The following is a 13,495-nucleotide window of genomic DNA, read 5'->3' as shown; positions in this document are numbered from 1 at the left end:
TACAGAGCGCAGTGCATGATAACATTGTACCCCACAGCTACATTGTTATGGGAGCACTTTTACATAGTTCTATCTGAGCACGCTACATCATTCTGGAGGAGCACATGCCTGCATTCTGGAAGTGCACACATACCAGCATGCAAGATGGCTCCTTAAATCCCATCCATTTTTCCTAAGTCACTTGCTAGGGAAGCAGTTCATGTCCTGATTGGCCTATCCGGTGGTCATGTAGATGTCACAGAACTCTGCCTCTGAGGAGGAGAAGGTCCACAAACACACACACGCCACCCCTTAGATGATTGTGGACAGTGGGAAGCAAGTACCCCTGACACATTGTTCCTGCAGTGACAGAAAAAGGTGAACAACACAAGCCACCAGAAGGAAAGCCCCTCCCGAAAATTCTCTGTCACTTCTTGATTGGCTTCTTGGGTTGGCATGTAAATTATTGGGTTTTACGTGCCAAAACCACGATCTGATTATCAGGCACGCCGTAGTGAGGGACTCTGAAAGTTTGGACCACCTCGGGTTCTTTAATGTGCACCTAAATCTAAATATACTAGTGCTTTCGCATTTCACCCCCATTGAAATGCTGCCGCCGTGGCGGGATTCAATCCCACGACCTCGTGCTTAACAGCCCAACACCATAACCACTAAGCAACCACAGCGGGTTTTATGGGTTGGCATAACGCACTACACTTGGCATTAGTAATTGGCAGCCTCTAGGATGCAGTTGGCTTGGGCAGCTTGCTGAATATGCATGTACCCATTTTTTGGCAATTAACCCACAGCTTGAATGACACATGCCTCCGAAGATAGCTTCACAGTGATGTCATGGGCAAGTCGCTGGGGTGAACCAGAGGCACGCCTCTTGTAGGAGTGCCGAAATGGTCAGCATCTCAGTTTCCACATTGACTCAGTGGAATGTCATTTGATGTTGATACCACAATGACCCCGGCCTCTGCTCTGGTCTTTTGATATGACAGTAGTGAGCGACACCTTTTGGACATGACAGTAGTAGTGACACCTTTTGGATATGACAGTAGTAAGGTCCAAGACTGCTCCATACAAGGGGAGTCGGTGTCCACACACAGCTTTCAGGCTGGTTTGCATACAAGCTTTAGGTTGGCCTGAAGCCCTCGCTAAAAGCATGTCACAAGGGGTCATGTCATAATCTCTAGTGCTTACCTTCGCTCCAATCTGACACCCACAGCTGTGGTTGTTATCTACTCATCTGAAGAACCATCTTTTTCTTCTTCCTCTTTTGTACCCCGAGTGTCAGTTAGATCATTGGCTTTGCTTAATTTTTCTCATAGTTCTTGTGTGTCAGTGCCGTGTTTCATCCCTTCTCTCCTCTGGTGTCCAAGTTTTACTTTGATGCTGTTCAGTAAGTACCGTATTTACACGATTGTAAGTCGACCACTTTTTTAAAATTTGAAAGTCTAAAGTGGGGGGGTCCACTTACAATCGAAACTGAAACATGGCGCCGCCAAAAAAGCGAGACCAACGGGAGCTACAACGTAGTTAGAATTTTATGTTTGCGCTATGGCCCTACCTGTAGCTTTCTCTATCCCGCATGTTTGTTCGCTTTTCGGAAGGGTTTTTCAACATTTTTGAGAGTTTTACAGTGCACACAACACTCATGAGGGGGCGTCGATAGTTGATGGAAGCGCCGCTGTTCCATTCGCGGCGGCACCCTCAGAATGGCGGCGCTTGCGGGGAGTATCGGTAGTTCATGGAAGAGCAGACACTGCTCGTGGGTTTCTCTTTGCCTGTTGCGCCTCGCTTTCGTTATTGGCCTCGAGCTCCACCACTGGAAAAGCTGGCGCCACCGTCAGCGTGATGTGGCATGAAGGATCACGTGGACACAGCGGCCACTTCGGCTGCTTCGGAAACGCCAAAGCGAGCTGAAAACAAAACTTTAAAGTCGCACCTGCGCCGCGGTTCTGATTGAGTGGTGCGGCTTTACCGTCTTGGGTGTCTGCTTGACAACATCTGAAACTACTATAATAGGTAGTGGCTGCCTTTGGAGGCGTGCAGCATGGTAGGCTACTGCTTGGTGCCGCAGTGCCGGACGTACACAACAGAGCCCGGTGTCAGCCTTATTCACGCGTAGCCACAGGGCAAGGAGCCGTGTGAAGCTTGGCTGGCGAAATTTAGAACCGGCAGACAGCCATCGGCTACAGCTCGCGTATGCAGCAAGCACACACGCGAGGAAGATTTCTGCTACGGCGCTGGGACTGCGCGATGTTCGATGAGTAGCAGAAAAAGCACACTGAGACGTTCACCTGCGCCCGCTGCCCGGCTACTGTCATGACGCTTTATTAGGTCTATGAACTCGTTGATACTAGATTCTGGCAAGTTCACTAGAATGGAAAGGGACCGGTAAGAAGCGCATTAAAAAAAGTCATGGCATATGGTCATGTTTGTGTTATGAATTAATGCACTGGATTACGAAAAAGAAGCATGGGGAAATCGCACGCTGAGAAGACCGATAAACATACAGTGCGACGCAACTTGAGAGATAATATTGAAATGTCCAAGAATTTAGAAGACAAAAAAAGATTGAATTGTCGCGACGGCACATCACAGTCGCCATAGGCGTCGAAGTCTCTATGCCGAAGTTATTTTTGAACAGTTCTGATAGCGTCCACGCAACAGTGGTTGCTAGTGTACTGGGAGATGATCGTATGCTATGGCCTAAAGCTCACGGCACAGTGCGATAATGCACTCACAGCGAAAGCAAAACATTGTGCGCGGACATGCATGCAGATGCGCAGTCGGTTGCCGTGAACTCGTGCGATTGCATGCATTGAGGCTTCATTCTGTTATGCGCCATTTGGTTATACAGACCACCCACTATAACAACATATTTCACATAGTTTGCACTCAGTGATTGCCGACCTTTCACGCAAGAAGCCGGTTCGGGAGACTCCATCACGGCGACCATGCGTAGTGGCGTTCACAGTACGTATTCGGTAAAGATATAGCATCTGTAAACGATTCTGTGCTTTCAGTATGCCTAAGATTATTATATTGACAGTCAAAAGCTTCCCTCGTTTTAAAAGTACCTACGTAAATGTCCAGGAGGGCTGCGGCTTGGTGTTATTATTTCGTGCCGTAAGCGAAACCTATGGGGAGCGCGCCGCGTGATTCCTCATACTACGCAAGGGAGGCGCTTCCGACAGATGGCGACTCCGTAACTCCTCGTCGCCAATAGTTTGACGAAAGGCATTGATTTGACGTGTTCCACTTGACTGCCGGCTAAGTGTTACTTCTATGCTTTCTCAGTCGTCATGAGTGCTCCAGGCCCACTAATCATTCAGCACTCGTTCACGGCAGCGTTCAAGAGGGCTGCCATCCTTTACGCCGAAGAAACAAATCACTGCGCACCGGGCCGCAAGTTCGATGTTTCTGAACGGGTGGTGCGAGAGTGGCGACTGCAGCGAAACGAAATTTTCGCCTTTAACGGCAAGTGAGGAATTTCCCACGTGCCGAAGTCTGGACGCTTTCCAGAGCTGTAGGCTAAGCTTGCGGCGTACGTTGCTGAAATGCGCGATCGGTCCTTGCCAGCGAAGTGCAATATGGTCATGAAACAAGCTCGGATCTTCGCCTTTTAAGGACCTGCTCTGCCATGAGTACGAGTGGCTGGCAGCAGAAGGGCGCGAAATTACGCCAACTGGACCTGTCAAAAGAGCCTCCCTGACAGCTGCGTGTGGTTGGGTGCATTCGGCGTAGGCTGCTGTTGTACAAAATGTTGTGGTGCGGTCGTTTGCCAAATGTGAAATTTCGCTGGACGACGCGCTTTGGGACCGTAGCAACGACGACGATGGCAGCGCTAGTGAAGACGAGTAGTCCAGTGACCATGTCAGCTACTAATAAATTTTCGTTATCGAATGTGCCCTCGGGTATGCTCTCTTCCTCTCTCTCTCTCTTTTTTTTCCTTTCCTGTCACGCAATATGGGGGGGGGTCGACTTACATTCGTGTAAATACGGTATGTCCAATGAACTAGCCCAAACCTGCATCCTGCATCACTGTAGACACATTTTTTTCTTCTTTGTAATAGGTGCCTCCTCCTCAACTTGTGGAACATGGCTGCCCCTTGAGCCGTTTGGTCCAGGAGAAGGGGCAGTTCGTGGTCATTTTTCCAGGCGCCTTCACCTCCACCATTGCATGTGGCTACTCTGTGTCTGAGTCTGTCTATTTTGCCACCCAAGACTGGTTACTCCAGGCAGCAGAATGCTTCGAGGTGGGTGATGTGGGTTGTGCGTTCAGTGACCACTGTACATTGCTAATTTGAATACAGTGATTTTTTTTCTGCCTTTTTAAGGAAGTGTACATAATTGGTGTCGGCACGAGGTAATATTTTTAAAACTTATGGCATTAGATAAGCATGCATATAACTGTTAGGGGCGTTGCATGCTATATTTTGTCAAAGTGTGTGTTGGGAAGGGTTTAACCTGCAAATCACAGCTGTTATGGAAGTGGCACGAACAGGCTTTGTCATTTCACTGCATCTTAGCAGTGATTGATGGAGTTACGCTATAAATGCCTTACATCAGGACTCTGAAACTCAAGTCAGGTGTGGGGTCAAGATATTATCATATGGCTCTCTGCAGGCTGCATGACGGCATTTGAGAGGCGGTCTTCTGAAAGCTCAAGCAAGTTATAAAGGAGGGAGGAAGGGTGGAATAGTGCACATTGGATGCAGTTTGCATTGCACACAGAGGCTTCATAGGCAGTGTATTTGGGGGCCCTGTAATAAGAATAGATACTTTATGCTGTAATTTTCTGAGAAATGCATGTGAACAACATCACTGAGTATGGGAATGAGCAAGATCTTCCCATGAGCAGTCGTATTGAATGTCAGTTCATTTGTGCTCTATAGCAGTACGTTTTAGGCTTTATAATGTAGCAGCAGTATTTGCCAGTAAGTGTGGATGCTGTCTCTTCCTTTTATTTTGAGGGGGAACACTACCCGCGTAAGTGAACTTGAACCGCTTCCTCAATAGTAATGAAAATTAGAGCGAATGTTTAGAGCAATATTTAAATCCAGGGACGGGGATTGGAGTGCTAAATTTTGTAGTACAATTCTTTATTAGAGTTAGTATGTTAAAATCTTCAAGTGAGTATGCTTAGTCACTGAAACTATTGTTCTAAAAATGACACCAAAGGCATTATTGTGCCGAATATAACGTTTTTCAGGTTGTACAATGCTTAAATGTCATGGTTGTGACCCAAGGTCATTGTGTTCACAGTGGTAGTGCAGTGAAACCTCGTTAAACCATAGTTGGTCGGAGCTTAGAAAAAGTATGTACTAAACGGTAGTACTGCTTAACCAAAATAGCATGAGATTGCCCACTTACCTGTCAAAAATAAAACTCGCAGAGAGTGCGATGAAAGGGCAATAACATGCAGTATTTATTTACTTCGCACGACAAAAGTCTGCTATTTTCATTTTCGTTTGATGTCGTGGTGGCCTAGCAGCGGCGACAGCGGCCTCAAACTTGCTGAAACTGCGAGCCGCATTTTCAGCCAGCCCCCTCTTCTCGGCAAACGCTCACATGGCTGATTCCTCGTTGGCGTTGCATGTTCTCCATGCACGGGCATGGCAGCACTGCAGAAGTCGCGGAGCGTCTTTTTCATTGCAGGTGCTGTTCTTGTTGGTATGATTGCATTCATGACACTGACGTAACGTGCAGCTTCTGCTACTGTCAGGCCTGAATCGCTCGTGCTGTCGCTTTCAGTGTGATCGTCATCACTGTCGTTAGGCGACACTTCGGCAACGATGGCAAAAAGCTGAACTTCGTAGCCAACGTCTTTTCGCAACTTTGCTCTCCAAACACCACACACTGTAGTCAACCGCAGGTGCCTGTCGTGTGCCAGCGCCGACTTCATGCCACGTTCGTTAGCACGAATGATGTCCAATTTTTCTTCTATGCTGAGCACCCGGTATTTTTTATCTGAGCTTTGGCATGACGTGAGTCCTAGCTTGCACGACGCCGAAATAATGTTGATGTGGCTTCATGCGCAAACGCACAGGGCGCTTGGAGGCCGTTGTTCTGATCTCTAAGGCCTGTTGTTCTAGCGGGCCACCCAGTGAAGACGATGCACCGCCGGGATTGCAAGACGAAAAGTAGAAACACTACGCACTAACCGATACGTACGCAATAAGCTGGTACAGTTTATGCGGGTACAAGATGCATTGTGTTTAATGGCTCTGAGTCTGGGATTTGACTTTACTACTTTTAAATCGAAACTACTGTTTAGGCGGGTACAGTTTAACGGGGTTTTACTGTATATCATACTCCTTAGGCTAGAGTGATAATAAAAGCTAGATGAAACACTACCACTATTAGTTTCATATGGCATTTTTTTTCACCTAGCTGTTACTGAATTTTTCTTTTGTGTTTGTGGAAGTAGAAGCCATCAGTTATCTATAGTGTTGTGGCTTCATGTCTGGCACTGATGCTGTGCCACTTCAATTGAGTGTTCTAAAAATAACTATTTTCACTTAAGTCAAGCTGTGTGGTTGCTTGTAATGAGATCTTGTATTTTAAATGAGCATTTCAAAATGCCTGTTGCTATATACATGTATGCATGAGCCCTTCTTTATAACTGTACTAGTTGGAAGGAGAGGAGTTGGTTTATACATGAACCAACTTGTATTCATATTAGATACCTTTATTTCTACTTGAACATCCTGAAAGTGAATTGGTAAACCTATCTTTTGTTTGACTGACATTCACTTAGACATGTTGGCTAAAGTATGGGTGCGCTGCTTTTCAAAACTAAATGGGCCTTGCAATCTGGCTGTTTTCTTTTCCTCTCTCTCTCGAGTAATTTTCGAGCCCCGAAATTATGTGGTGTACTCACCTCAAGTGCCAAAGTTGGGGCTTTCAATAGCTGTTTGTGAATGGTAAATTTCTTAAAAATAAAATTGAAAACAAGTACTAGTATATGCAAAGTATGGACTTCAAGTATTCACATATACATGCAAAAAAACTTAAATATCTTTTTATTCACAAGAAAAAAAAATGTGCACTAGAACAAAAAAAAAAAATGCTGATTTATGTCCTTTAACACATGCAGTGCTGTTTCAAGTGGAAGCCCACCAGGCAGCTTGTAAAGGAGCAGTAAGAAAGGTCACCACAATTTGAGAGCATAACAATGACAATTAATAGAAAAAGGAACATTGCAGGACTAGATGGCCTTTAGAATGTTTTTCTGCCTAAATTTTAATGCTTGATTTAAAGTAGTAATTCATATTGTTCAGAAAATAAAATGAATATAACTACAGCCTCATGCATCATGCAAACATGCTGAACTACACCAAAAGAACAAACAAAACTTTTCATTAGTCAAGGTGATATGTTTGGACCGATTTGACACACTGGAAGCTTAAGAAAATTCATTTTAGTACATCCAACTTTAGCATGACATGAATGCAGTGCTCCTTTAGAATAATATTGGGAAAACAGGCACTCATTTTCTTGCTTAACTCATAATTCACTAGCAGCATGTTTCACTTTTGCCACAAAGCTAGAAAAATTTAGCATGTTTACATGTTTTACAATGCGCACACTGTGTTGTTGCATAGCTAGCAGATAATGCGCTGGCTGCGATGGGCCAAATGTAGCAACAGTAGCAGTGTTGCTTTATGTGCTCTAACATGTGCAGTAGATTGCATGTTTCACTAACTTTGGTACTTGAGTACCAGTGTTTTCTTTCAATGAAAAAATTAAGCACATTGTGATTCACACTTCTCTCGTTAGGTGGTAGGGAAAGTCTATTTGGCGCCAAACCCAAACCCATTGACAGTGATTGATTAATAAAGGGAAAATCAGACATCCACCAGTTCGTAGCAATTGCTATAAAGGAAACCCACACGGCTTCCTCGAAAGAAAAGCCTCACAGGTGAAGAAAAATTCGTCCTGGTCCGGGACTCGAACCCGGGACCACCGCCTTTTCGGGGCAGCCGCTCTACCATCTGAGCTAACCAGGCGGCTAGCAGATAGCAGGGACAAGTCGAATTTGTCAACAACTCGAGGCAAAGGCAACACAGTTTGACGTAACAATTATGCGGAAGCCCGCAAGGTGGAGAGAAGTAATTAATAAAGGGAAAATCGGACATCCACCAGTTAGTAGCAATTGCTACAAAGGAAACCCACACGAAAGAAAAGCCTTACAGGTGAAGAAAAATTCGTCATGTTTCCCCCCCCCCCCCCCCCCACCTGTGAGGCTTTTCTTTCGAGGAACCTGTGTGGGGTTTCCTTTGTAGCAATTGCTACGAACTGGTGGATGCCTGATTTTCCCTTTATTAATTACTTCTCTCCACCTTGCGGGCTTCCGCAGAATTATTACGTCTCACAGTGATGGCTTATTTGCAGCTGCGCTGCTTTGGTTTGAAGAATTGGGAGTTTACTTTGTGCTATTCTAGGCATTTTGCGTGAATTTAAGAAACATATGTAAATGAATATAAGACTTTGTCTTGTTAATGGTTATTGTGTTGCAACATTAACATAAATATTCTGTAATTGATTGTACTCCGAAATTTGTTTCTGTTTACTCTTTGTGGAAAGTATAAAAGAAGCTACGCATTATCTTATTATGTGGTTTATAAATGCCAATGAGTTTTAGTTTCTGCAGTGAATTCCTATACCATTCGAGTGCTCAGCATTTTCACGTCCAAGGTGCTGAGGGTATGAAAAAGTGGCACATTCTTTTCATAGATGACAGCCATCACAGTGTGTCATTTTTGGCAATGGTTCAATGCTTCACTCTTGCTTCGCTCTTGCTTCACTCTTGTACCTACCATTGCTTTGCTAACACAGCAAGCGGTAGGCAGTTAATATAGAGTAAAAGCTCGTTAATTCGAATTCCGCGGAGATGCTAAGAAAATTTGGACTAATGAGAGCCAGAGAAAGAAATCACTCGGTTAAGGCGCATATATAGTCCGACGTAGTGTGAGTGTGTGCGCGCACACGCTATGTCACGTTGGTCAGAACTTCTATAGGCCGAAGCATTGCTGCAGCCAACGTAACCGGACCCGGCCAACGTTGCCCAATGTGCCTGATGTCCATTAGGCTCTTGCTCCATCCGCGCATTCGTGGCGCCGACTGCGCCAATGCATGGCATGAAAAAAAAAAAAGAAAGGTGCCCACGGCGCTTTGCGACAGTCACAGGCAGCCATTCAAAGCAGCGCGTGGGTTAGGATCTTTCTGTGCATGCTCCGAACAGCCAACGGCACGCGCGTTGAAGTCTAGAGGGAACAGCATTTCGCTGGCTCAGCGCAAGCACTGTAGCGTGACTGGCGGCACGCGGCGTGCACTGACGCTCACAGCAGAAACTAGAACTACGCTCTAAAATGAACTCTTGAAACGCATCACAACCTGCTGCAACATTGGTCTCCATTGTACTTTCGTAGACACACCACTTGCACGCTGTTGAGTTCCACTGTACACATAAATGGCGCCCAATATGTATCCCAGTGAAACTTTCCTTTGAGTTATAGCCGCGAGTCTCAAAGGCTATGCTTTTTGGTACTGCGAGCGCTGATAAAATGTCACGGCTGCCGTGTTGGACATGACCTGGTGGTGCTTCTCGGCAGAACACCTCGTAGATAAAGAGCATAGCCTCCAAGATGCAACATGAAGAAAAGAAAGAGAGACGCAGTTTTGCCCGCAAGGCGAAGCGTCGATTGCGATAGCAAATTAACAGACAGCCATATGAAGTAAGGATAGTACTTTTATCGGCCGTATCAACTTGTAAACATTCACTTGCTAACTAAAATACTAAGCATGGTGTCAATGCACACAGCAAACATGAACACATCACACCCGATGACTACGGACACTCGCTGTCAAAACGCTGGCATGCGGAAATGCGGCAACAGCAGCGAGTGAAGTGACATTCGTGCTGTCTACCGCTTCAGCGCAAAGTAAGCACCGAGAACACACAGCACACACAAGGTTATGGGACGCCGATGCAACTAGACTCAGCCCCCAACGGCCGCGCGACTGCGCGCATCCACGTGCACATTTGCAGCCGGAGAAAACGCCCCCACCCCACCCCACATGGCACCTCGCAACATTGGTTGCCTCACGCGGGAGAGAAGACCGCTTGCTTCCTCTTCACATTTGTCCCTTTCATGCGGGCGAGATTGAGCAGCGATCGACGGCTCGCCTCGCACGCTTTCACTCGCACATACAGCATAGCGTGCGTTGGTATTGCAATAAATAAATAAATAAAAAACATGCAGTGCTATGTCCGGCATTTTTATCTTGGAGGTCTTGAGAGAGGGAGACGACCGACCTGCAACAAACGGCCACAGATGGAAAAAGCAAAACTGCGTGGCGACAATCGTCGCCAACGTGCTCCCACGCACACACACTCTCCCTGTCCACGCTGGTGCAGAGTTTAAATTATCTGTGCTGCGGATTTCAGGGTGAATTAGCGGGATGCATTACATATTGCTTTCAATATATTGTTGGACGTACTGCCCTGACTACATTGAATTATCCGAAATATCGAATTTACGAGTTGTGAATTAACGAGCTTTTATTGTATACGCTTTTTCACATTGATGCTTTCTGCTTCGAGTCTTGTCTGAATGTTAGAAGTGAACCTCACTATACTCTGTTTCATACGTAGCGGGCAATGCTATGGAAGCTGTGAAAGTAGTGGACAAGTTTCCTTCTGCGTGTTGTGCAATACAAGCATACAATAGAATCTCGATGATACGATCAAGCCTGATACAATGTTTTCAAAAGTCCCGGCCTAAGTCCATTAGCTTACAATGTGCTCGAATGTTGCAAAAAAAAAAAAGAAAAGCTTTTGCCTTGTGCAGTATCGTGCTACTTGTCGGCCATTTTGAAACACCTTATAACTTTATTAGGAGGCGGAAATCACATGTGACCCAGTCTTGCTGCATCAGCAACATCGGTGGAATTCACTTCCGTGGGTAGCCTTGTCTCTGTATTACACGCCTTGTGTTGTCCTCAGTGCTCGATGGCAATTCAAAACTTTTCTACCTTTTCACCTGTCAGATCTTATGATATGAAGTAGCTTCCCTGCACCAAAGGAAAGCAAACAGGTTCCCTTATGTTGCACAAAATGCATCCTTATAACCTTCATGTAGCAGCTAGGACGCACAAACAAAAGAAACTCAAGTTAACCAGGCAGATCTTGAAATGTCGGCCTTGGAACACGCAAAGTGCACAGCTCGCTGCTGCCAAAATTTGCGTGAAGCAAGCTTGCCAGTGATTAAAATTCACATCAGCCAGTAGGAGTGTGCCACATGATTGCAGTAATGAATCGCGATGCTAGTTTTCCTTTTTCGCGCCTGCTTTTGTTGCTTTTATTTCTGCATCGAGAAATACAGTACTGTGGCTGTCAGAATCTCTGATCCTGTGTTTATGGAGATACCAAGATGGTGGCGCTACGTCAATGGAAAGCCAGGGTCACATAATCAGCAGTGCAATAGCACCTCCCAAAGCCCGATTTTCTTCCCGATTTTGAAGACAACACACTAAGAAAGTGCAATTTTCTCAACTTCTGCTGCGTATTCCTTCCAAATGTTTCGCCATGAGATAAGGTAAAGTTTTCAGAATGTGTGCGGGGGGGATCTGAAATTTAGAGCAATGCAGCTATTTCATTGCAGCACCCGCCCTCCCACCTATAACTGTCAGATTTTTTACATTTTTGGTTTATATGAATTTTTTTGCCATCCCAAGAGATTCATATCATCAAGATTCAACTGTGTTTGACTTGCAGCATTTTATACTCTATAACTACTTCAAATGTCATAATTAAACTTGTGGACGTAAGGTTTCGTGAAATTGCATATTATTTGATCTTCTTTATGCTGCCCATATGAGACACACTATGCTATAGTCACAAGAGCAAGTTGTGCATAGTGACCATGTTGCAGAAAACGTGCCGCTCCGCTTGTGCCCTAGTAAGTAGTTTCAGGTTTACAATGTTTTCCGTGTAATATATGCATCATATTTTGCGACATAAAGGTAAGAGACCTAATGTTACATCATATTAGATGACGCACACCTATGCCTTTTCTGTCATACGCAGCAACGCACACTACTTTTGCTCGTGGCTACAAGCAGTGAGAAAAGTCCCTCAAGCATTTGTAGCATTGCCTGCTATGTATGAGACAGAGTATAGGTGTCTACGTCTGCTGCTCATTACAGGTGAGGCATCACGGTGCTTAAAGGGGCCGTGACATGGTCATCCAACTATTTGTAATTGTAACTGAGAGTCGAGGGGCCAGTATGACTTTCACACAAAAAACTGGGCTCTCACCGGGCATTTTAAACCAAATTTTCAATTTGAAATTGCTGCATCTAAGCCCCCTCTTATCTACAACAGTGCTATTTTGGCATGGCTGGTGTGAAGTCAAGTTCGGGCCCCTGCTGTGCCGTCTGCTCCGAAGCAATAGCGGCACCATGCCGACAAGGCACATGCCACTCCAGCAGAAACTCGCCGTGCTCCACATGCTCTAGCACCCAATGGAGTAGAAAAGGTGTTGCCCTTATATTGCGCCCACAGTGGAGGGCAATTCTTTCATTCTCGCGTTAATGCGAGAATGGCTGCAGAAACTATCCTGGGCCAACCTCCGAGACACGCATGCAAGTACTAAACACATTGACCCCGCAGACTGAACTTCATTTCTTCACCTGTGAGTGTTGCCAAACTGCTGTACAATTCAACTACAATATCTATATATAAAAAAATTGAATCTAAACGTTTTATTGAACCGAATGAGCTCAAATTTTGCTAACTTGCTGTAGGACATGTTCAGTTTAACATGCAATGCATCATTCAAGCTAACGAATTTGGTGTCCTGGCCCCTTTTAACTGATGGTATAAGGGAAGGTCTGCTGCAGAACAACCTTTTCTGTTAGGTGCTTCTGACTGGGTAGTACTCGTATTGCTCTCATTGCCTTTACGCCTTTTGGTAAGCTTTCACTTGACAAATTTCAGTTGCATGGCCTTATTTTACATGCATTGCTTATTTCTGGAATAGTATCTGGTATTATATATATTGTGTACTATACTGCCATACCACTGGTATGGCATTTTACCTTGTGTGGTTTTGCTACATTTAATCATGTTGTGAAATTGCCTTAGTATAGCAGTGTCATCCTTTATTGTGTGCAGCACATGAAAGCAAGCTGTGAACCACCGACATTCTCCTTTGAGAAATTGATCTTGGGAATTGCGACTGAACTTCGAGAGAGCCTAGAGACCTGTCGTTGGACCCTTCCACTGCTTCGAAAAATGTGGTGCGTTACGCAGGTTCTGTTATGATTTAAGTAAAATCTTCGCCTTATAAGATTTCTGGTATGCCCACATCTTGCAGTGTAAGAATACAATAGAGTCTAAAATTACATGCATTTTCTTTGGCTATGTACTACTGCATGCTTCTGTGAAGACTCTCCGTTTATTAAAAAATAAAATATTCAAGATAAGACGGTAATT

General features: G+C 45.1%; 1 protein-coding gene across 4 annotated transcripts in view; it reads left to right on the top strand.

Annotated features, from left to right (window-relative positions):
* Positions 1-13,495, top strand: part of LOC142559482 (uncharacterized) — a 150,966-nt gene that overhangs the window by 78,044 nt on the left and 59,427 nt on the right. For all 4 annotated transcript variants that reach the window (XR_012823131.1, XM_075671092.1, XM_075671086.1 and 1 more), the window contains 2 exons: positions 4,065-4,247; positions 13,175-13,299. Coding sequence is in view for 3 of the 4 variants with exons in the window: in XM_075671092.1 (XP_075527207.1) it covers positions 4,065-4,247; positions 13,175-13,299 (308 nt within the window). In the remaining variant the exon portion in view is untranslated. The remainder of the gene's footprint in view (positions 1-4,064; positions 4,248-13,174; positions 13,300-13,495) is intronic.

This window comes from Dermacentor variabilis, chromosome 1, assembly GCF_050947875.1.
Source record: "Dermacentor variabilis isolate Ectoservices chromosome 1, ASM5094787v1, whole genome shotgun sequence".
NCBI classification, from domain to species: domain Eukaryota; kingdom Metazoa; phylum Arthropoda; class Arachnida; order Ixodida; family Ixodidae; genus Dermacentor; species Dermacentor variabilis.
Note: the sequence above shows the minus strand (reverse complement) of the source record. Positions and strands in the feature narration are given on the sequence as shown.